A 23,359-nucleotide genomic window follows, 5' to 3' on the forward strand; every position below is an offset into this window, starting at 1 on the left:
GTGTCCCAAACATCTTAGTGAAGTTCTAAGCTATAGCCATGTATATAAAAGGCTACTTATTTGGGAAGAGGATGTTATCTTATATTTTGCTACTTTATTGACTCTATTAATTCATTTGGTTTTTTTAATAAACTCTTTGGGTTATCTGTGTAAACTATCATTCTTTTCTAATGGGAATATTTTTGTTCCTGTTCCTATGTTTATTTCTTCAATTACTTTTTCCTACTCCCTCTCATATATTTTTACTGTTCCAGAACTTTATCAAGTAGTAATCAAGATCATAGGCATCCTTTCTTTGCCCTGATCTTACTGGAAATGCTTCTAATGTTTTTCTATCAAAATCCAAATGTTCATTTGGTCATTTTTTGGAACTTGGAGTTATCAGTTCATGGAAACGCTTTTAGAAGTTCTAGTTAGGTTCAAGGCCAGCAAAGAGAAGTCCATTTAAGTCACAATGTAATAGGAACATAGGGAATTGAGGCAGTTAAATGAGTCAAAGTGAGAAGAAAGAAGGAAAGGATGATTAAAGAGGATCTATGAATTTATGTGGGAAAGAAACTGACTCAGGTTAGAATTATTTAAACTGATGGGAGTAGGAGAAATTTTGACAGGTGTATGACTACCTTAGACAGGGAAAGGGATGATGTTGTACTAAGAAGTATGTGTATGGAATCAAGTGTAAGTGGCTGAGAAAGTAGTACCCTTGGTGTGATTTGTTCATAAGCTACTTATGTGTGATGTTTGCAAATTGTTCATAGTGCCATATGGTCCAATCCATAGGAATCCCCTCTACAACCCCAAAAGTGGTCATCCATTTTTTGCTTGAAGATTTACAGTAGTGAGAGAGGTGACCAACTGTCTCCTAAGGCATCTCATTCCATATTTAGACAGCTTAAATTATTCAAAATTTTCTTATAGGAAATTCAGATTTGCTCATTTTTGCATCTTGGAGCATAGAAAGAGGATAAAGGGCCAGGAGAAGGTGATCAGGGAAGACTTGAGAGAAGAGTAACATTTGAGTTTGGCATTACAGGATCTGGTATAGCAACAATGATTAGAGCTGAAGAATGGACTTATTCCAGTCTAGCCAAAGGGAATAGAGTGAGCAAAGGGAAAGGTGCAATAAAGTACTGGGTCTGTTTGAAGTACAAAACTAGATGGAGCACTGTGAGGAAGGCAGAAATATAACATTAGATTCAAGATGGTGGGTTGCCACTGGATTTCAAAGATCTTGAGTGCCAGGGAAAGGTGTTTGAAAATTACTTTCTTGACAAACACTGAAAATTTTTGATCATCTGTTGTGGTCATATGATTAAATATGGTGGTGATTCAGATATAATGCAATAAGCTCATATTTATGGCATGTCTCTACATGGAGATGTAGTCTGTTCCTGAAGATTAAAAGAGAGTCAGACTTGAAGTCAGACCCCCTGTGTTTGAACCCTGGACCTAGGGCTACTTGTGTGCTTGTGAATGAAGTAATTTGGCTTCTTTGAATCTAAGTTTATACATCTGTAAAACCAGGCCAGCACAGCATAAAGTTCACAGAGCCAGTCTTGAAGTCAAGAAGGATTTGGTTCCAGTACAGCCTCTGATATATACTGCCTGTGGAACCCTAAGCAAGTCTTTCAAGCTTAGAGGCAACTTCCCACTAATAGAAGTTGCAGAGTAGGTGGTGCGCAGCATTAATTTCCTAACTGGGAGCTCCTTATGCCAGTGAACTCATGAGCACAGTCCAAAAATGGGGACAATCTTCTTTTTAACTCATTAGGAATATTGTGAGCAAAATGCTTTGTAAAACTAAATGGGAGGGGTTTGGACTTGTGATTTCATTTATATGAAGAACTCCCAGGTAAGGAAACTCCCTCTTTTGATGCAGGTCCATATCTTCTCTGCAATTTATAGTTTCAGAAAATTGGCAAGGGTTATATGACTTGAAATTGTTTCAGAGATGAGATTTAAACCCAGGTCTTGGTTTCTAGGATAGCTTGCCCTCTTCTCCTTCTCTCTCTCTCTCTCTCTCTCTCTCTCTCTCTCTCTCTCTCTCTGTGTTGTCTCTCTAAAGCATTTAAAGTGTCTACTTAGTCCAGAAGGTGTGCTTGTTCAGTCATTTTTCCCTTATGTCTGACTTCATGACATGGCTCTGTGACCCCATTTGGGGGTTTCTTGGTGAAGATACTGGAATGGTTTGATTTCCTTCTCTAGCTCATTTTCCAGGTGAAGAACTGAAGCAAGCAGGGTTAAGTGACTCACCCAGGATCACACAGCTTGTAAGCATCTGAGGCCAGGTTTGAACTCGTGAAGTCTTCCTGACTCTAGGCCTGGCACTCTGCTGCCACCTAGCTGCCTTGATGTATCATAGTCCAGTTCTTTTATTTTATAGATGAAACCACTATAGACCAGAGAAATTGAGACCCAGGCAAAGTTCCCTCTTTAGTTTATGAAATACACATCTCCTTTTGATGTGTACTATTAATTGTCTTTACTGACTAGTTATTAAAGAATTATTGATCATTAGCCATGAACAAGCATTTATTAAGTGCCTATTATTTTCTACACCAGGACTGCAAAGACTGCTCTTAAGTAGCTTAAATTCTATCAGTGAAGCTACTTTATGTAAATGTTAAAATATTTTATGAAAAGTCTCAAAGCTGAGGGATGCACAGGACTCAGTGTAGACTGAGATCTGTTTTTTTGAGACGTGATCAATGTGGGAATTTAATTTGCTTGAATATACATGTTTGTTAAAATGGGATAAAAGAATATCATTCCATAGTGGGAAAAATCAAGTCTTTTCAGACCGACAAGAATAAAGCATCTGTTCCCTCCTCCTAAAGATTCATTTTAGTTCAAATCAATTGTATCCCTCAAAGTTTTATTTTTAATAGAGCAAATTTTCCTCCCCATTTTAAAACCTTATTCCTAGGTTGACTATTCAGATCACCAGTTCTAATCCAGGAAGAGACTATTATGGAGATAAAGGAATAAACCCCATTTCTACTTCGAAACAAACCCTCACCTGCTTTGGGTGAAGAATTTTTTGGGATAGAGTTAGAATCTCTAACTTACCAATTCAATTTAAGCCAATTCAACAAACATTTTTAAGTACTTATTCTCTGCAGGGCACAGATATTGGATATAAGAGGTCATCTCTAGTCAAGGCTCAGTGAGTTTTGGAAAATAATTTCTTTCAGTGGGAGGCTATGTGACCTCTCTGGACCTGGCTATTTAAATTTAATTTGAGTCAATTTGATTAACGGGTTCCAAGAAGGGAGTATAGTTTGCTTAACACAGTCCACTGAAGTGCTGATTTCATTGCTGTCAGAAGAAATCTTAATTCAGTCCCTCTTTTCAATCAAGAGTATCCCTTTAATGGGACTGTGAAATGAACCATAATGATTTAGTGGAAATTCATTTGTTTTGTCCTCAATCAACAAACCTTTATTATTTAAAAAAAGCTGAAGGACCTATATGTGTAAAAATATTTATAGCAGCTCTTTTCTGGTGGCAAAGAATTGGAAATTGAGGAGATGCCTATCAATTGGGGAATGGCTAAACAAGGCATGGTATATTATTGTATTGGAATACTATTGTGTTATAAGAAATGATGAACAAGATGCTCTCAGAAAAACCTGGAAAGACTTATATGAACTGATGCAAAGTGAAATGAGCAGCACCAGGAGAATATTGTACATAGGAACAGCAATATTGTATGATGATCAACTGTGAATGCCTTAGCTGTTCTCAGCAATACAGTCCCAAAAGAGTCATGGTGAAAAATGCTATCCACATCCAGAGAAACAACTGATGGAGTCTGAATGCAGACCAAAGCATAATTTTTAAAACTTCCTTTCTTTTTTCTTTTTTTTTTTGTGGGGGGAGGTGTGTTTTCTTTTACCACATGACTAATATGGCTGTGTGTTTTGCTTGATTGCACATGTATAACATATATTGCATTGCTTGAATTCTCAGTGAGGGTGGAGGGAAGGGACAGAGAGAATTAGAACTCAGAAGTTAAAAAAATAGATGTTAAAAAATTGTATTTATGTGTATTTGGGGAAAAATTAAATACTAAATAAATAAACAAATAAGCCTTTACTAAGTGTGCACTGTGTGCCAGGAATCATGCTGGGCAATTCAGATACAAAAACATAAAGGAAATAGTCCTTGCCCTCAAGAAGCTTATGTTCACTGGGTAGAAACAACATGTACACACACACAATGTATACATACAATGTATACATACATATAGATATACATACACCACACACACGCACACATACACATATACACATTATGCTATTTTTAGGTAGAGAAGGGAGGAAGAGTTTCTAGTACCTGTTAGTATTAGCAAGTAACTTTTCTTTCATGTAGAATGACATTAGATAGAAATCAAAACGTGACTATATATGAAGCATGGGATATAGGAAAAATGGCCAGCCATGGAGTCGAGGACACCTGTATCAACACAGACCGATTTTATGACACTAGGCAAGTCTTTTAAAGTTTCAGTGCCCCAGGAAACTCTATTAAGAATAGAAGTTTCAGGACAGTTGCTCCTCTTCTTTGGTGGAGGAAGATATCTATATGGGAGTTTTGCATATCAATGATATTATATGTAGGTCTAGGCCCAGTTTAAAAAAAATTAAAATCAAATAAGTGGAAATGCAATTTTAATATATGGATAAGAATGAGAATTGGGTTACTAGGAAGGCTTGTTATTATTTTTCCATTGGGATCATGGTTCCCAAAGTGGGTGTTACTGCCCTCTGGGGGCGATGGAATGATCCAGGGGGGTGGTAATAGCCTCTGGTGCAATTGAGGGAGGAGCACTGAATAAAAATAAAGGGCAGTGGAAACATAAGGAAAGAAGAGAATATAAAAAAATTTTGAACAACCGTTCTTACATGTTTAATCTGTTGTGTAACAGTTTAAGTTGTAGTGATTGCCTTGTGTTGTTGTGTTTGTCCTTTGGTCTCAAAGAAGACCATGACATCAGGGAGATGATGACATGACTTTCAATTGGCTTTAATCTGAGTGAGGGAGGTCTGTGCAAAGTCACCAGCCTCACTTTCTCCTCCAGAATCATGTGGGTCCAGTGGCCAGATATCCATCAGGACAACTAGAGATGGTCTGATGCAGTGGGAGATCCTGGCCCTTTCAAGCTAAGGCCTTTTTAGGTTCTTACTTTGAGTGAAATAACGCCCATTCAATGAATAGGCCTGTTTAAGAAGTGAGTCAAGGGATGTCCCCTTAAATAAAAAAAAAAAATTCAAACTAGGAGGGAAAGACCCTTAGGGTTGCTGCCCAAAGGAGAAACAGTTACTATTTACATTCATTCTGAGCCAGGAGGGCCCAAAAAATTACCATTAAGTGGTGCATGAGCAGGGGCCTATTGTCCAGTCTATGAGCTCCAGAGTGAAGTGGGTTTAAGGCTTGGTCTTTGAGAAAGAAATCTTGCCAGTAAACCTCAAGTTAACTGGGCAGCTTTCAGCCATCAAAATTTGCCTTCCTTTGGGCAGAACACACTCAGGTAAGCGTTTATTTTCCAAAGAAACACACAAAATGCAAGTTATAACCAATTAGTAGTCAACTCCGCCAACAAGTCTTCAAAAGCAAGTATTTGCGGTGAGTGTGTTGCACATTGTCAGGAAGCCAAGCATGCATCTGCAAGCATGTGTGTATGTAATGACTGTTTGGTTATATGACACAGTGTTGCATCATCAAAATTTCAATGCAGGGAAAAAATCACAAATTTATAATTATTAAGTTTAAGATGCATCATTTTAAAAAAATTATATTTTTCAAAATGATGCAAGTTAAAAAAAACGTCAAAAGATTAAAGAAAGTAGATTTCCAGCAGGACACTGAGTAATTTTTCTTTTTCTTTTCTTTATTTTGAAAAGAAGGCGGTAGGTAGGCCAAATAAGTTTGGGAACTTCTGATTGAGATGATGATGATGAACGACAAGTAACATTTATGTATGATGCCCACTGTGTTCCAGGCACTGTGTGCTAAGTACTTTACAAGTATTATCTCCTTTGATCCTCACCACAAGGCCGGGAAGTAGGTGCTATCATTATCCCTATTTAACAGTTGAGGAAATTGGAGCAGGCAGAGGTTAAGTGATTTGCACAACGTCATACAGCTAGTAAATATTTGAGGCCAGATTTGAACTTGGGACCGTTCTGATTTCAGGCCCAAGGCTCTATCTGCTGAACCACCTAGCTGCCTATATATGACACAGCCATTAAAGTTTTTATGCATATTTAGTATGTTTACAAAGTATTCCCTTCTAATGTCACTATTTCCCCTCTTTGCAGAATGAGGGGATTATAGATGTGTAACTTTGTATACAATGTTTGCCATAGTTTATGTGGCAGTTTTCTTGAAGTGTATTGTCCCACTTTTTACTCTGTTATAATAATGCAGGCTATCATTTGCATGTCACTTTATATATATTTTCTCATTTGATCCCCACAATAATGCTGGAGGATAGGTGTTATTATTTTCCCCATTTTATAGATGAGGAAACTGAGGCTGATAGAGATTAAATAACTTGCCCAATGTTAAATAGCTAGTGTCTTAAGCAGAATTTTAACTTGGGTCTTCCTGCCTCCTGGTCTGTCACTCCCTACTATGCTACCTCAGCCATAAGGTATAACTGAGGAGAGGAAAGTAAGGGAGATGTTGGGCACATAAGGGGATATAAAACCAAAATAATTTTTAAAAAGGAAACTATTCTTTTTGAAAAAGCTCCATAGAGAGGACTATTTGGGAGAATGTTTGCCTGATTCTCCATAAGGAATAATGTCGTTTTCTTTCCTTTTGGAATGATTGGTCTGGAAAGAAATCAAACAGGCAGAAGGGCCCCCAGAAACAGCTGCATGATGCTGCCCTTTCCTTTTCTTTCATCATACTTTCATAATAGATGCTCTAAGCATTGAGCTGGTAGTGACAGCTAGATTTTTCTTTTCCATTTCTGTTTTGTGTAGTGCGAGAACCTCGCTGGGATTTCATTTAGCTTTAGAAACTCGTCCCTGCTCATCTTCTCTTATAGATTTCAGTTTGAAAAGAAATTGGAAATTATCTCATTAATTAGGGGCTGAGCTGCTTTCTTACTGGATTAATAGGTATCATCTGACTACATATTTATCTCTCCCAACCCCCATCAAGAACTAATGATTTAGGTGGTATAGACCACTTGAATGGTTTCTAGATTTAGAATCACAGGGCTTGGGCTGAAATATGACATATATTAATTACAATCTGTGTGACCTTTAATTAAACCAGTTTTCCACGTTGGACTTTACTTTTGTCATCTCTTAAATGATACTGACTAGATGATGGCCAAGGGCCTTTCAAGCTCTAATTATGTGATCCTATGTTATTTTTATTTTTCTTTCTTTTCAAATATTTTTAATGAACGGAAATCTATTTCCTTGATTCGCAATATTTTTTCTCCCCCCCCCAGTGGAAAACAGAAAAACAAAACCCTTGTAACAAATATGAATAGCCAAGCAAAACAAATTCCTACATTGGCTATGTCCAAAACAAACAAAAACATGTCTTGTTCTCTACCATGAGACCATTGGCTTTCTGTCAGGACGAGGCAGCATGTTTAGGATCATTGGATGTCTGGAATGATGGTGGGTCATTGCATTCATTTCAAAGTTATATTTCTTTACAGTATTTTTATTGTGTGTATGCATGTATGTATATGTAGATACATGTATGTGTATGTGTGATTATACATATGTATGTCTATATATACACACATATACACATATGCATATGTGTATATGTGTATATATTATATATATGGTTTCTCCTTGTTCTTTTCACTTCATTCTGTATCACTTCATGCAAGCATTTCTGAGTTTCCCTGAAACCATCCCCTTCATTGCTTCTTAAAGCATAATCACATTCCATTCCATTCATACATTTCCATGTTCAGCTTTTCACCCAAAATATATATCCCATTTTTTCGAGGCAGTGAAGGGGTAGATTTCTTTTTTGTAGCCGTAGATGGAAATGAATTATCAAAGGTTAGAGGTCAGTTAAAAAAGTTTGAGAACCATGTTTCTCCAGTGAGGTGGCTCCTTTAAGTATAGAACACATATATGCTATATAGCTGAACTCTGGTCTGCTTATCAATCAGTTAGCATTTATCAAGTACCTACTATGTGCCAGGCCTACTATGTTCTGGGAATACAAAAAGAGGCAAAGGACAGTCTCCATCCTCATGGAGCTTATAATCTAATGAGGGAAATCCATGGTCCATTCATAATCATAGTGTGAAGTGCTAAGGAAGGAATATCACAGAAGAGTTGTCATACTGACCTGGGACAGTCCCTTTTCCTATTTATGAATGAGGGAATGAAAAGAAATGGAGTGTGATCTCTGTGTCTGCCTTAATGGTGTTGGGTTCTGGGCTCAGGATTACATCATGTCTTCATGACCTGTATCTCTTTCATTATATTCTGCTCTTATACTTTCTGTATCTGACCCATCAATATGACTTGAGGATATGGTCATATATGTGACCTCTCTGGATCAGTGCATGAAGATTTTTGATTAAAAAGAGAGATAATTACTTGCACTCAATATAGCGAACAACCATTTATCCATAGTAGTATGGGGTTGCTTAGAAATCCTACAGGCGATTACATAGATCTTAATTCTGTGAAAATGTCCTAGACAGAGGCCTCTTCAATTGAATAGATAAGTAAATAATGCATAAAAATAGCTTTTTAATTGCTTCACAATTTTCTCTCTTCAGGTCTCCAAGCTGGCTGGTGTCTTGGTGAATCATGGTGTGCAAAAGGGAGATACTGTGGTGATCTATATGCCCATGATACCACAGGCAATGTACACCATGCTGGCATGTGCAAGGATAGGGGCCATTCACAGCCTCATCTTTGGGGGCTTTGCCTCTAAGGAGCTGAGCACTCGTATTGATCATGCAAAGGTAAGGCTTTTTGTTTCGGGGAAATATTGAATTTTATCTTTTGGGAGCATAGGCTATTTTAGCTGTGAGTGAATCCAAGTCAAGTACATGAATCTTTATTAATTACTGCAGAGGGTGGCATGGTATAGAGAGCTGAGCTGAAGAGTCAGGAAGACCAGCCTATGACACATCTTGGTTGTGTAACCCTAGGCAAATTGCTTACCATCTTAGCCCTCTAAGCAGAGAAGATGCCCAGCTTCATCGATCAAGGGAGCTCCTCATTAGGAGCTCACTAGACCAAGGAAATCCCGACCAATCGCTCTTTCTATGTGGTAAGCGGGTCCTGGGTACTGGGGGGTTGCAAGGATGGTCCCTATTCACAAAGAAATTACATTCTACTGTGTACTTGTGTAGACGAAAGTATTCAGTCATTCAAACAATTTTTTTAAAGTATATGCTGTGTGTTAGGCACTAGAAGAGGCACATAAGAAAAAAATGTGCACTCTGCACATGAAAAAGGAAACCATTTCTGCCCTCAAGGAGCTTACGTTCTATTGGGGAGGCAACACATGCACAGACAGTTATACACAAATATAAATGAAATGCATACAAAGTGAATTTTGTGGGGAGATCTGATGGTAATAGGCAAGGCCTCATTTGCAATAAGCTTTGAAGGAAGAAGGGAATTCTAAGAGGGCCAGCTTAGGGGCTAGCCTGTGCAAAAACCCAGGGAATTAGATTATGTGCCCCTTGAGAACAGAGGCTATCTTTTGTCTTTCTTTGTATCCCCAGCACTTAGCACAATGTCTGGTACATGGTAGGTGCTTACTAATGTTTATTGACTGAGAAGGGAGATGGATTCTATTGTTGTGTGTGAGGAACAGTAAGAAAGTCCAGTTTGGTTGCATTGTAAATAGCGAAGTTGAGTGATGTTGTAATACACCTATAAAAGAACATAGGAGCAAATTGTAGAGGATGTTAAATGCCAAATCAAGGAGTTTATAGTCGATCCTGTAATAGGTAATGCTTCTGCTGTTCAGTTGTTTTTCGGTTATGTCTGACTCTTTGTGATGCCATTTGGAGTTTTTTTTGGCAGAAATCCTGGAGTAGTTTGCCATTTTCTTCTCCAGCTCATTTTACAGATGAGGAAACTGAGGCAAACAAGGTTAAGTGACTTGCCCAGGGAAGTATCTGAGGCCAAATTTGGATTCAGGAAGATATGAGTCTTCTTGATTCCCAGCCCAGTGCACTATCCACTGAGCTACCTAGCTGCCCATAATAGGTAATTAGGGATCCACTTGAGTTGAAATGACATCATTGGACATGCTGTGCCTTAGGGAAACCACTTTGGTAACTGTGTTGAAGGTGGGTTTGAGAGATGGTAGACTTGAGTGAAGGAAACCAATTAGGAGGGTTTTGTAGTATTGTAGTGGTGTGTATATATATGATGGCCTAAGTTATGGTGGCTGCATGAGTAGTTTTGGGAGGGGAAAAGTGCTAATAGCTAAGGGGGTCAGGAAAGGCTTCTTGTAAGAGGTTACAGTTTGGAATAAGCTAGGGATTCTAATGGGCACAAGTAAGGGAGAGAGAATTCCAAGAATGGAAGGAAGCCTGGACAAAACCATGGAAATAAAAGATGGTATGGAGAGTCAATTTTTAGGAGAATGATGATTCTGGAAGGTAAGATTGGCCTGGAGGCAGGGAGACCAGTTAGGAAGATATTACAATATTCCAAGTCTCAGCTGATAACTAGTGCTGCAATAAATAGAATTAAAAGGAAGAGAGGCATATGAAAAACATAAACATCACTGAAAAGTTTTGATAATTTATTGGCTATAGTAGTCAAGGAAGAAGGAACTTTCAAGATTTTTTTAAGAATCCCTGGCATATTGACTGAGACTGTAGTGTACCATTCATGGAAATATGGAAGTCAGGGGTGAGGGTTAATTTGAAGGGCAAAATGCTGAGCTCACTTTTAGACATATTGAATTTGAGTTTCAAGATGAGGGGTGTGGGTAGGAAGAACAGTCAGTTAGAAATATCCAGAAAGTCAACAGGGATGTGAGAAAGGGAGCATAGCTTTAAGAATCATCTATATAGAAGAGAGACAGAGGAAGGACATGTTGAGAGAGGTGGGAAGGAATTTAACCTTGAATCTTTTTATTAGTGTGAATAAACAAGAGTTGAGTGTATTAGGATATGATTGATTGTGCATTTATTCTACTCGTGGTTTTTATTGAGGTAGCAGTTAATAGGGAGCAGGGAAGGCTTTCACCTCCTGCTTGAAAAACAGCATTTCATTAGTTTAAGTTCATTGACTCAGCAGTGTCAGAAGGAAATGGATACTAATGGCAGAACATTGATAGGCTTACATCACATTCAATTTCAATAACCTTTTGGGTATAGCCAGCCTTTTATCTTTTATTCTTTTTTTTTTTTTTGGCAGGGATGGTAGTGGAGGGAACGGCCAGTGAATCTGGAATATGCAGTGGTTATAGTAATTAATAATAGATTTAAAGAATTTGGCTTTAAAAATTATGTATGAGATTAGCTTAGCAATATTGTGTTAGCAGATGCATAGATTGGCCATTTCATTTAAACGTAGCCAGCCCAAATGCCAGGAGAGACTCAGTTAGGTATAAAAAAATTCAGTGCAGAGCTTTGTAGTTTTGGAACTAGAAGGGGCCTCAAAAGAGGATTTTTTTAAAATGATTTCAGTGGGTTGGAGGAAAAAAGTGATTTCAAAATGACTAACTGAATAAAAAAACCTATTTCTATTGAGCTACTAAGATATATGTGTGTGTGTGTGTGTGTGTGTGTGTGTGTGTGTGTGTGTGTGTGTGTGTGTGTGTGTATTTGCAAGGCAGTCGGGGTTAAGTGACTTGACCAGGGTCATGCAGCTAGTAGGTGTGAAATATCTGAGGCTGGATTTGAACTCAGGTCCTGACTCCAGGGTCTGGTGCTCTATCCACTGTGCCACCTAGCTGCCTCTGACATATGAAATAAATTTTAGTTTAAAACACCGTGTCTTGAGGGAGGTTAGGTTCTAGAAAAATCCGACCAACCGCCATTCCACAGCTATATCCCTCTCTTTCTTACCTCTCTACCTTTGATTATGCTTTTTCTCTTACTTTCAGGTGCCTGTTCCCGCATCTGTTTATTGTTTATCCTACCCATCCTACCAGTGATATTACTCAGATACCACCTCCTCCCTATAACCCTCCCTAATCCCCTATTTCCCCCTTGAGGTAGCATTGATCCCCCCCATCCTTCAAATTCCCGTAGTTGCAAGACTTCTTAATCTTTTCTGTTTCACAAAGCCCTTTGGCAGTTCAGTGAAGCCCAAGGACCCAGTCTTAGAATAGTGTTTTTAAATGCATGAAATCAAGTACGTAGGATTAGGAAGAAAACCAATTATATTGAAATAGTTATTTAAAAAAAATCTGTTTTTAAAAGTTATGGGCCCAAGGTTAAGAACCCCTGTGAGAAAGTGTTTCTCCCTCTCCTTTAATTCCACATCCTACTTTGTATTTATTTCTATGTCATTGTCTCCCCAGCACAATTTTGGATTGTAAGTTTCTTGAAAGCAGGAACTCTCTTATTACTTCTCTCTTAATTCTCTGGCATGTCACACAGTGTTTTGCATATAATAGGATCCTACTAGATGTTCGTTGAATGAAATTAGATTGAAGAGAGGAAGACTAGATGATGGGGCAGAGAGGATGTTGGACTTGGAATCAAGAAGGCTTCGGTTCTAATTCTGCCACCTTGTTTGCTTAGTCACATGACCCTGGACACATCATTTAACATTTCTGAAGTATAGCTGCCTCTTCTGTTAATTGAAAACAATGAAAACTTGAGAACCTATTTCAGAGTGTTTCTGTGAGGCTCATTTCATGGTATACGATAAATATTCTTTTGATCTTAAAGTCCTAAATATATTCTATTTTATTATGCCCAGACTTGTGATTTAATTGGTATGGGGAGCTTACGAATAAGAAAATTCCCTCCAGATCTGCATCTAGTTTCTAATTTCTGGCCTTATAGAGATACCTAGGGAATCTGCCTGAGTCACACAATCAATATGTGTCAGAGGTGGGCCTTGAGCCCAGATCTTTCTGACATAGAAACCAAAGCTCTTTCTACTTCTTTTTGTAGATGTCATTCATTCATTCATTCATTCATACATTATTAAACACTATATTATAATGCGATGCGTAGTATAATATAATACATTCGACGATAATTTTTAACACTATGTTACTATAGTGGAATATGTATCCTGACTTGCTCACTTCTTAGTCTGAGGCAGTTACCTAAGACCTAGGTGAATGTCCTTTTGAAAAGAAAAAGAGAAGGTTCCTTTTTTATAGAAAAATAGGATACAACTCCACCTGTAACATTTTCTTAGGCTGGATGCTTATTGTCTCTATTCTAACTTATGAATGACTTATTCCAGTAAAAAAAGGAAATAGTTTACACATGTGGGCTTCACCTCAGTAAAAGAAAGCACTGTGGAGATAAATCTCAGGAAAAATTTCATTCCTAGGGGAAGAATCACATTTTGACTTCAAACCTTTTACATATGCTATTTTTTCCTAGATGTGAATTATAATAATTTGTTTATCATTTTGAATTGCTCAAGAAATGCTATCTGGCTACATTAGAGAGACCAGTTACATTTTATCAGCTGCTCAAAGTACTATGACTATTAACAAGTGAACTATATTTAAATTTTAGGCAGTCGGAAAAGCAGCCCGTTTTTTAAATGTTTGACGTATTTCATTTTTTTTTACCCTGGACTTTTTGCAAGCCAATTCGGGAAATTTTCTTTAATATGTACAAAGCATCATCAGTATTGAAGTACCACATTTTAAGTATATAATTAATTGGATTAATAATTTTCTCTGATAACCCTTATTTACCATTTTCTTTGGAAGCAGAATTTTAGAAAGCAAATCTAGGGAACTGTTTGTTGAGGGGGAATTTGTATATTTTTAAATTTAGTCTTTCCTATATTTAAAAAAGTTAATGCATTTTGCATCTACCTTTTTATAATACAAAAGCTTTTTTATGACAATGAGGTTTTTTTTTTAATGTAGGCCTCATGAAGTCATTAAAGGCATTTTTGGCAGGTAAATTAAATTTGTGTAGCCGTACATAAGGATTTGTGAAAAGTCAAGGTTTTTTTTTTTAGAGCTTTCATGTAGTGAGTGAAAGCATACATTTTTTAGACATACAACATTTCCATTATGAGTGTCCTATTTTTGCCCATAATTCTTTAAAGTAAATGTAGCAGATATTTTAACTGATCATAATTATTTTCTTTATTTTAGCCCCAAGTGGTTGTAACAGCATCCTTTGGAATAGAGCCTGGGAGGAGAGTAGAATATGTACCCCTTTTAGAAGAAGCCATGAAGATGGGAGAACATAAGCCACGCAGAGTTCTCATTTATAATCGGCCTAATATGGTAAGTCTTATTGCTGATTTTATTCTTATTTTTAAATTTTGTGCTAAACATGTCTTAAGAGCATGGATTTTGGAGCTGCAAGAGATCGTGGCTACAGTCTTCAATATTTAAAATATATAGTGCTAGGAAGAGTTGATTTGTAAAATAAATGTATGGACCATGTGAACATATATAAATGCACATATACATACTGAGATACACGTTTAGATACTAATGTAGGTATTCTTGTAAGTTCACACAGGGATGCATTTATATTTTATATGCCTGGAGAAGATATAAGAGCTGTGTTCTGCATTTCGTTGTCCTTTCTTCTCAGTGGTATTGCTCCTGAGATCTGCATACACAAAATAAATTGAAAGAAAAAGGTGGAATTCAGATAAATATCGATAGTAATTCATTACAATAGCTGCTTGAATGCAAAATTGCTCTTTGTTTAACTTTTTTTTTGGAAGTGTGTATGGGAAAACATATACTCTGAGAATGGTTATTACTATCTATGTGTGGGAATTTCATTTGCTATCAAAAGTTGACATTTTATACCTAACAGTCATCAATGGTGAAAACGGTTAGAAAAATAATGAATTATTCCGTTTTTACATCTGATGTGAAGGATTCTCATTTAGTGGAATGTGCAAGACTTCATGCCTTTATTATAGGTGTTAGAGCAAAGGGTTGACTAAGATCCCAGCCTTTAAATGAAATGCTTTCTATATCTCATGAATGAATGCTTGACTACAACTCATGAGTTCAGTTCCCATGTACTCATTTAGTAGCCTGGACTAGTCACGTAGGATCTGACCATTGGTTTCTTCAGCTGTTAAATAGGGGAAATAATACATCTCTCACTTATCCTACAGGGTTGTTGTCGAACCAAGTGAAATAATGAGTATGGAAAGACTTAATGTTTGTAAACGTTGGTATTAGCATAAGATCCATCTTTTCCAATATGGCTTGCATAAAATGTGATCATAGTTTATAGTAGTTATCATTTTTTCAATATATGACTATCTTTTTTTTCTTTCTCTTTATTTCAAAGCAATTTTATTTTAGGAGTATGCCTCATGTAGTATATGGTGGATAGGGACTGTGCCTGTAGAGGAATACACACACACAGATATGTATACACACATGTATATGTATGTGTATGTGCATGTATGCATTTATATACACATGTATAAGTGCACACATATGTACACATACATGGTACACACATATATACCTACACATGTATGTATATCTATATATCTCATAAACTAGTACATTTGAAAATGTTTTAATCTAAAACACATAAAGTACAAACACAAATATAAAAAAAAAATGTGTCTAGTTGTTCAGTGATCAGCACCAAGAATTTAATTTTCTTGGTTATTCAGCTCCAAAGCTTCATCGGTGTTAAAATGTATGGGGGAATTACTAATGTGGAAACTCCTTCCACTGATGTGTATCAGCAGTCCTTCTAACTTGGCCTTATAGCATGGCCCAGAGCACAGGGAGTTTCAGTAACTTGTCCATGGTCCTGTAGAGGAAGTATGTATTAGAGGCAAGATTTGTAGCCATGTCTTCCTCTTTCCACTGTGCTGTACTGCCTCTCAGTGGCTTTAATAAAAGCAAATAAACACAAATGCTAAAAGATTTCACGTAAAAAACGGTTAAGAAGAACTCACATTATTGGATTCATTACAGTTCTTCCTTTCTGTAGACATTAGCCTTACAATTCTCTTCTGTTTAAAAAAAAAATAGTTCATAGCTGAAGCCACTCTTTGGAGAACTTTGTGCTATTGGTAGCCCTCACTCTTGGTGATGTTCTGCATAGATTCAAAGTGTTACACTTATGTTCTACATTTATGCAATCCAAAATTTCTCCATATTTTCTTGTATATTTCTTTTGAGAGTCCAGGTGTTAACACTTCCATGTGACTACTGCTCCAAGGAGTCTGATCATTTATATAGCCTGTGCATAATTCTGAAAGACTTCATGTCTAGGAATATACTCTCATTTAATTATCCATTCTAGTTACTATATCATATTTTATAAACAAAAAAAAATCAGTTATGAAACAGATCAACCAAGCACTAATTTTGGGCTAGAAACCAACACATTTTATGTAAAAGTGTGATTTTTTTTTTCTGTATCCAAAGACCCATAGTAAAAACATTTTTTCAAAAGTGCACTGGGAGCTGAATTAATAAAAATAAAGTAAAATAAAAAACCAAAAAAACCCAACACTTCTAAGCAAAGAGAAAAAAAAATTCATTTTTTCTCGGTCCTTAACTGACTCTTAATGTTGTGATTTTTTATTTCTATGATTGATAGTGTATTCAGTTTGGGATTCTTTTTTTTTAAATTTTATTAATTTATTTTGATTTATCAATCAGTTTGGGATTCTTAACTACAGCATATGTATCCAGGGTACTTTAGGGATTTCCAAGAGAAACTTACATAGGTTCAAATATAATTTTGTGATACTCTTGAGAGGCCCCCATTGAGAATGCTCAGAATAAATGTCCAGATGGGGAGAAGAGTGAAATGTTTTAAAACTGTCAATTTGATTGCTACCTGGTGATTTTCATCACCATTTTAAAATCCTGTGTGACGTTTTAGTACCCCATAGCTCATGAACTGCTACATTCACTGATTTTACTGCTCTTTCCATCCAGAAGATGAATTTTAAGTTTGTTTCATAGGACCTAAGACATTGATTTTTTTGTTTGTTTGTTTTTGTTGATGCTTTAGCTCTGGTCATTTTCAAATCAAAAAGTATAAAGTCAGTATCGAAGTGGTTTATGTAGGGAGTGAGGATGGAGAATAGGAAAATGTAATCAATTCAGATTTTTTTTCCCTCTTCTTCCCTAAGTGCCATGTGTAGAAATGAATACTTCATTGCTAAAGCTTCCTCTTATCACAAGAGAAACTCCTAACACTGCCTCAAAAAACGAAGTGGTATTTTCAGAGAATGTTGTGTGTATCACTTGTCTTTCCCCTTACGGAAAATCCATGCTGATTCAGATAGTAATTAAATCCATAGTAAACTCTCCTTTCTGCTTTGAGCTCAGTGGGGTGACAGGTATTAAGAATGCGTTTAGAAGTGTTTTTTCTCATTAGCCAGGCTTATATTTTAGCCAGAGGAGAAAGTAGCTTGGCAGCCATAGCTAGGTCTCAAACAGGAGTCATTTTGCTCGAGCTGTTAGTAGGCCTAAAATATCATTCAAATCCTTCTTTCATCCCTATCTCCTCAATTCTGTTCTCTTAGGATCAATTGGTCCTGGTGATACATGTACACTGCCTTGTTATATCATTAAGGTTGTATGTCTGTGTGGGGTGTGGGGGCATGATTATCCTTCTCTGCCTCCATGAGATAGCGGTAAGCATTCTCCTCTTATTTCTCATTTAGTCCTGACACTAAATCCAAAACTTCATTATAATAGATTCTTTAGTTGCTGTGAAAAACAAAGAACCCCAAACCTTATAATTTTTATGGTAAAGGTATGAGGTGTGATAGTTTTTTATGAGTTCAGATTATAATTCAAAGAAGTTAATGTTATGAGGTGTGATAGTTTTTTATGAGTTCAGATTATAATTCAAAGAAGTTAATGTTTTAATACTACTGTAACATGTATGGTGTCACCACAACAAATTGAATCATAAGCATCCCATGTAGCAGGATATTTTATGCTTTTGGACTTGGAATACCTCTTAAGGATGCTTTTAGATCAGGGGTTCTTGAGATGGGTTCCTCAGATGCACCACAAGACTATAAATACTCAAATCAACCATAAAGGAACTATGAAGGAAGATGCTATACACCTCTAAAAAAAGAACTGATAAACAGAAGTATGCATAGTATGGTTTAACATATATTTATAAATCTGTGTCAAATGGTGACCTTCTCTAGTGCGGGGGTGAGGAGGGAGAGAGGGCAACAGTTTGGAACTTAAGATGTAATGAAAGGAAGGAAGAAAGGACTGAAGGAAGGGGGAAAATTCCATGGATAGATTTCAGGGGGCTGTGAACTTAGAGGGGAAACAACTACATCATTTTTTTCTTTAACCTTTGACTTCAATCATTTAAAAACATTATTCTGAAAAGATGTTTTATGAGACTGCAAAAGAAGTTCATGAAGAAAATAAAAAGATTAAGAGCCTCTGGACTATTGGTTATATCTAGCTGTAAGAAATCTTAGATATCATCTATCTTTTCCAACCTCATCATTTAGCAGTCACTTGTGGAAACTGAGACACAAGGATATTAAGTGTCTGTCTCAAGGGCCAGCTAGGTGGTACAGAGGATAGAGTACTGGGCCTGGAGATAGGAAGATTCATCTTTGTGAATTTAAATTCAGCCTCAGACACATTAGCTGTGTGACCCTGGGCAAGTCACTTAACCCTGTTTGCCTCAGTTTCCTCACCTGTAAAGTGAGCTGGAGAAGGAAATGGCAAACCACTACAATGTCTTTGCCAAGAAAACCCCCAAATGGAGTCACAAAGATTAGGACATGACCGCAAAATGGCTGAACAACAAAAAGGTCTCTCAGGTAGTGAGTGCCAGAATTGGGATTTGAATCCAAGTCCTCTGACTCTGAAATGACTTTTCAGTGTGCTAGAGATCACTCAGAGTAAATGAATCATGGTGGATGTTCTTTTCATGTGTGATGTGTAAAATAGAAATAGTAGGATCTCATATTTTAACATATGGACAATTCCATTTTTCGAGGCTGTGTTGCTAATAAGTTCGTGTATCTTCTGACATGATCAGGAGAGGTTTGCTTCCTTATCCTTACTTTTAAGGAATATGAGACTTGAGGCAAACGCATGACCCTGAGATCCCTTTCAGGTTGTACCAAGGTGATCAGAGTTGTGTACACACATTTCTCTACTTGACTCAATGGAAGTTTAACATTAGAATCTTTCCCAAGTACTCTTCACAGCTCAAAGTTTAATTTTCTCACTAAAAGAATCTCTGCCTACTTCCTGTCTTGATTTTTAAGAAATTTGGAGTTGGGGGTGTTGTGCTGAGATCCATAGATATCTTCTTGCAAAAGGGAGAAAAAAATCTAATTGGCTTGTTAGATTTTCAAGAGTGCATACCAATTTCCAGTTTGTATTTGCACTTTGAGAAGCCCTGGATTTGCCCAGGGTAGATTGTTCCTTTTTTATTTTTTATTTGCAAGAAAGAAATCTGACCCAACTTTCTAATATCCCCCAGTCAATCCACCAATCTTTTAACCATTTGTCTTCCCATTGTGAAAATTCCATGTAGTTCAATGTCATAAAACATTCTACCAAGTGAAATTGAAAAAAAAAAACAGGAACTCAAGTTTATAAAATTATGAGTATTTGTTATTTTTTAGACACATGAGTCCTAATTAAATGGTTACTGATAATGAGGGGAAATTGGATAAAAGCTATAGATTATCTTAATTATGATAATTTAGGTAGTAATTATCTGACCTGAAATAATCAGGTTTGCATGGAAATTTCTGTGTATTTGCCTATGAAGGTTGAAATCATGATGTTGGTCCCATGTTGAAGTTTAGTTCAACTAATTAGATGTAAGTCTAAGAGGGGCAGCCTGGCTTAGTGAATAGAGAGCTGACCTCAAAGGCAGGAAGAACTTGGCTGAAATCCTGCCTGTGATACATACCAGCTGTCCCTTCACCTCTCAGAGATTCAGGTAACTCTCAAAGGCTCTGAGATGCAGAGAAGGTACCTACTCAGACTGGTAGGAGTTTCTTCACATGGGAGTTCTCTTTGCCAGTGATATAACAGGTCCAGTCCATATCCTCTAATTAGACTGCTTTAAAAAATATTAGGTCAGATATTTAAATTTATCAAAGAACTTTTACTGTCTGATCTTTTCCCTTGTGGTGATTTTTTTTTCCCAATGGAAACTCTTGCATTTCTTCTTTTTCTTCTTTTTTTAATCCGTAGGAAGCTATTCCTCTGGCTCCAGGTCGTGACCTTGATTGGGATGAAGAGATGGCAAAAGCCCAGTCCCACGATTGTGTCCCTGTTCTCTCAGAACATCCACTTTATATTCTCTACACTTCAGGAACAACTGGATTACCTAAGGTATACATTGTTTCTAGGATAAACCTCTCCGACTACATGGATTTCTGTCACACTGAGAAGATGTTTAATTACTGTCCAAATGTTAGCTTGTGGACCTTGCGATAAAGGCTGTATTTCTTACTGTCATTACAGGTTTGGTTTTTGGTAGTTTAAATCTCCAAGTAGAAATTTCCATCAAGTCTTACAATTACTGAAATATAGCTGGCATATTTAAAATCATAGAAGGTCATAAAATCATGAGCTGAGAGGAAGAGGCTTCACAGGCCATCTTATCTAACAACCATATTTTATAGATCAGCGAAATCAGGCCCAGATAAATGACTTACTTGGGAAAGCAAGTCAGCCCCTGCCCCTGAGATCCCTTTCTGCTTTTAGTAAAGTGATTGCAGGAGCAGCTAGGTGGTGCAGTGGATAGAACACTGGCTCTGAAGTCAGGAGGACCTAAGTTCAAATCTTTTTTTAGACCAAACACTTGACACTAGCTGTGTGACCCTGGGCAAGTCACTTAACCCCAATTGCCTAAATAATAATAATAATAATAATAATAATAATAATAATAATAATAATGATGATGATGATGATGATGATGATGATGAAATGATCACAGATCTGACATCACTTTCCCTTAATATTTCATAGTTATTATTAAATACTCTGTTATAATTATATTATTAATAATTCCATAAATATGATTGAAAATACCATTTCTCCTTAACAATTGACCCAAAGAGTCAAAAGGGAAATTCAGACAGATGATAAGTGTTTGACAGAGGATTTAAACCAAGATTCTCTGACACCAGAGATATGTTACCTTTTTTTTTTTCAAGTGGATCAGTTGTTTATTCTCATTGTTAATGTTTTGCATAAATGTTCCATAAATATGCTCAGGATTTCACATACATGAAGGAACAAGTAAGATTTTAAAATTAATAGGAGGCATGATCCCCAATTTCTTTTATCCTTTCTTGTCCTGCTCCCACTTGGCGGAGAACCCCTTGACAGAAAGCCTCATCACTTTAAAACAGAGGTTCTTGACATCGAGAGAGAGAGAGAGTGAGAGAGAGAGAGAGAGAGAGAGAGAGAGAGAGAGAGAGAGAGAGAGAGAGAGAGAGTGTGTGTGTGTGTGTGTGTGTGTGTGTGTGTGTGTGTGTGTGTGTATGTTGGACTCCTTTGGCTATCTAGTGAAACTTATGGACCCCCTTTCAGAATCCCCCTTTTTTTAAGTCATAATTGAAGGAAATGGTAAATTTTAGTTAATGGTTAGTGAAGATAAATATGTATTTTTCCCACCCACATTCCTTGTCCTCCTAGAATCTATCCATGGATCCATGGGGGTGGGGAGGGAGGGGGAGAAATTTTAAAACCCAAAAGCTTATGGAAGTGATTGTTGAAAACTAAAAATAAATTAATTAATAAAAAAGAGAAATATTATTAAGGAGCTTGTATCCTAAGGTGGGAGAAAACATGTATGTTTATAGGTATATATATAATGTATATATGTGTATATATATATATATATGTATGTGTATATGTATATATGTGTGTATATATATGTATATATGTATATATATACATATATATATATATATATTAGATACTAAGTAAATACAATGTAATTAGGGAGGAGAAGGGAAAGGGGGAAGGAAGAAATATTTATTAAGCACCTACTATGTGCCAAGCACAATACTAAGTTTTTTACAAATATTATCTCATTTGATTGTCCCAACAACCCTGGGAGGTAGGCACTGTTATTATCATCTCCATTTAATTTTTAATGTAAATACTATTTTATTTTTTTCCAATTACATGTAAAGATAGTTTTCAACATTCATTTTTTAAGATTTTGAGTTCCAAATTTTTCCCCCTCTCTCCCTCCCCAGGAGAGCAAGCAATGTGATATAGACTATACATGACCAATCTTGATAAACATATTTCTACATTAGTCATGTTGTGAAATAAGAAACAAAACAAAAGAAAAAAAACAAAGTCAAAATAGTATGCTTTGATCTGTTCTTTTTCTGGATGTGAATATCATTTTCATCAGTTCTTATTCATCAGTTCTTTTTTTCTGGATGTGGATATCATTTTCTTTTCTTTTTTTCTTAATAGTATTTTTATTTTTCCTCAGTTGCACATAAAGATAGTTTTCGCATTCATTTTTATAAACCTTTGAGTTCCAAATTTTTCTTCCTCCCTCCCCAAGAAAACAAGCATTCTGATATAGGTTATACTTGTAAAATCATGCTAAACATATTTACGCATTGGTCATGTTATGAAAGAAGAATCAGAACAAAAGGGAAAAACTATGAGAAAGAAAACAACAAAATCAACAAAAAAGTGAAAATTATAGTTCAATCAGCATTCAGACTCTGTAGTTCTTTCAGTGGATATGGTTAGCATTTTCCATCATGAGTCTTTTGGAATTGTCTTGGATCATTGTATTACTGAGAAGAACTAAGTCTAACAGAGTCTTTGCACAATGTTACTGTTGCTATGTACAATATTCTCCTGGTTCTGCTCACTGCACTCAGTGTCAGTTCATGTAAGTCCAGGTTTTTCTAAAATCTGTCTGCTCATCATTTCTTACAGCACAATAGTATCCCATTACATTCATATTCTGCAACTTGTTCAGCTATTCCCCAATTGATGGGCATCCCCTCAATTTCAAATTCTTGGCCACCCACAAAAAGAGCTGCTATAAATATTTTTGTACATATGTGTTCTTTTCCCTTTTTTATGATCTCTTTGGGATACAGACTTCGTAGTGATATTGCTAGATCAAAGAGTATATACAATTTTATAGCCCATTGGGCATAATTCCAAATTGCTCTCCAGAATTGTTGGATTAATCAATAGCTCCCCCAACAAT

At 36.5% G+C, this 23,359-nt stretch overlaps 1 protein-coding gene across 1 annotated transcript in view; it reads left to right on the top strand.

The window, feature by feature from the left end:
* The window catches only part of ACSS3 (acyl-CoA synthetase short chain family member 3), a 231,567-nt gene that overhangs the window by 57,820 nt on the left and 150,388 nt on the right, over positions 1 to 23,359 (top strand). Inside the window, exons 3-5 of the mRNA XM_020993467.2 lie at positions 8,783 to 8,971; positions 14,287 to 14,421; positions 20,350 to 20,490. Coding sequence (XP_020849126.1) covers positions 8,783 to 8,971; positions 14,287 to 14,421; positions 20,350 to 20,490 — 465 coding nt within the window. The remainder of the gene's footprint in view (positions 1 to 8,782; positions 8,972 to 14,286; positions 14,422 to 20,349; positions 20,491 to 23,359) is intronic.

Source organism: Phascolarctos cinereus, unplaced genomic scaffold, assembly GCF_003287225.1.
Source record: "Phascolarctos cinereus isolate Bilbo 61053 unplaced genomic scaffold, phaCin_HiC Scaffold_1;HRSCAF=81, whole genome shotgun sequence".
Taxonomy (NCBI): Eukaryota; Metazoa; Chordata; class Mammalia; order Diprotodontia; family Phascolarctidae; genus Phascolarctos; species Phascolarctos cinereus.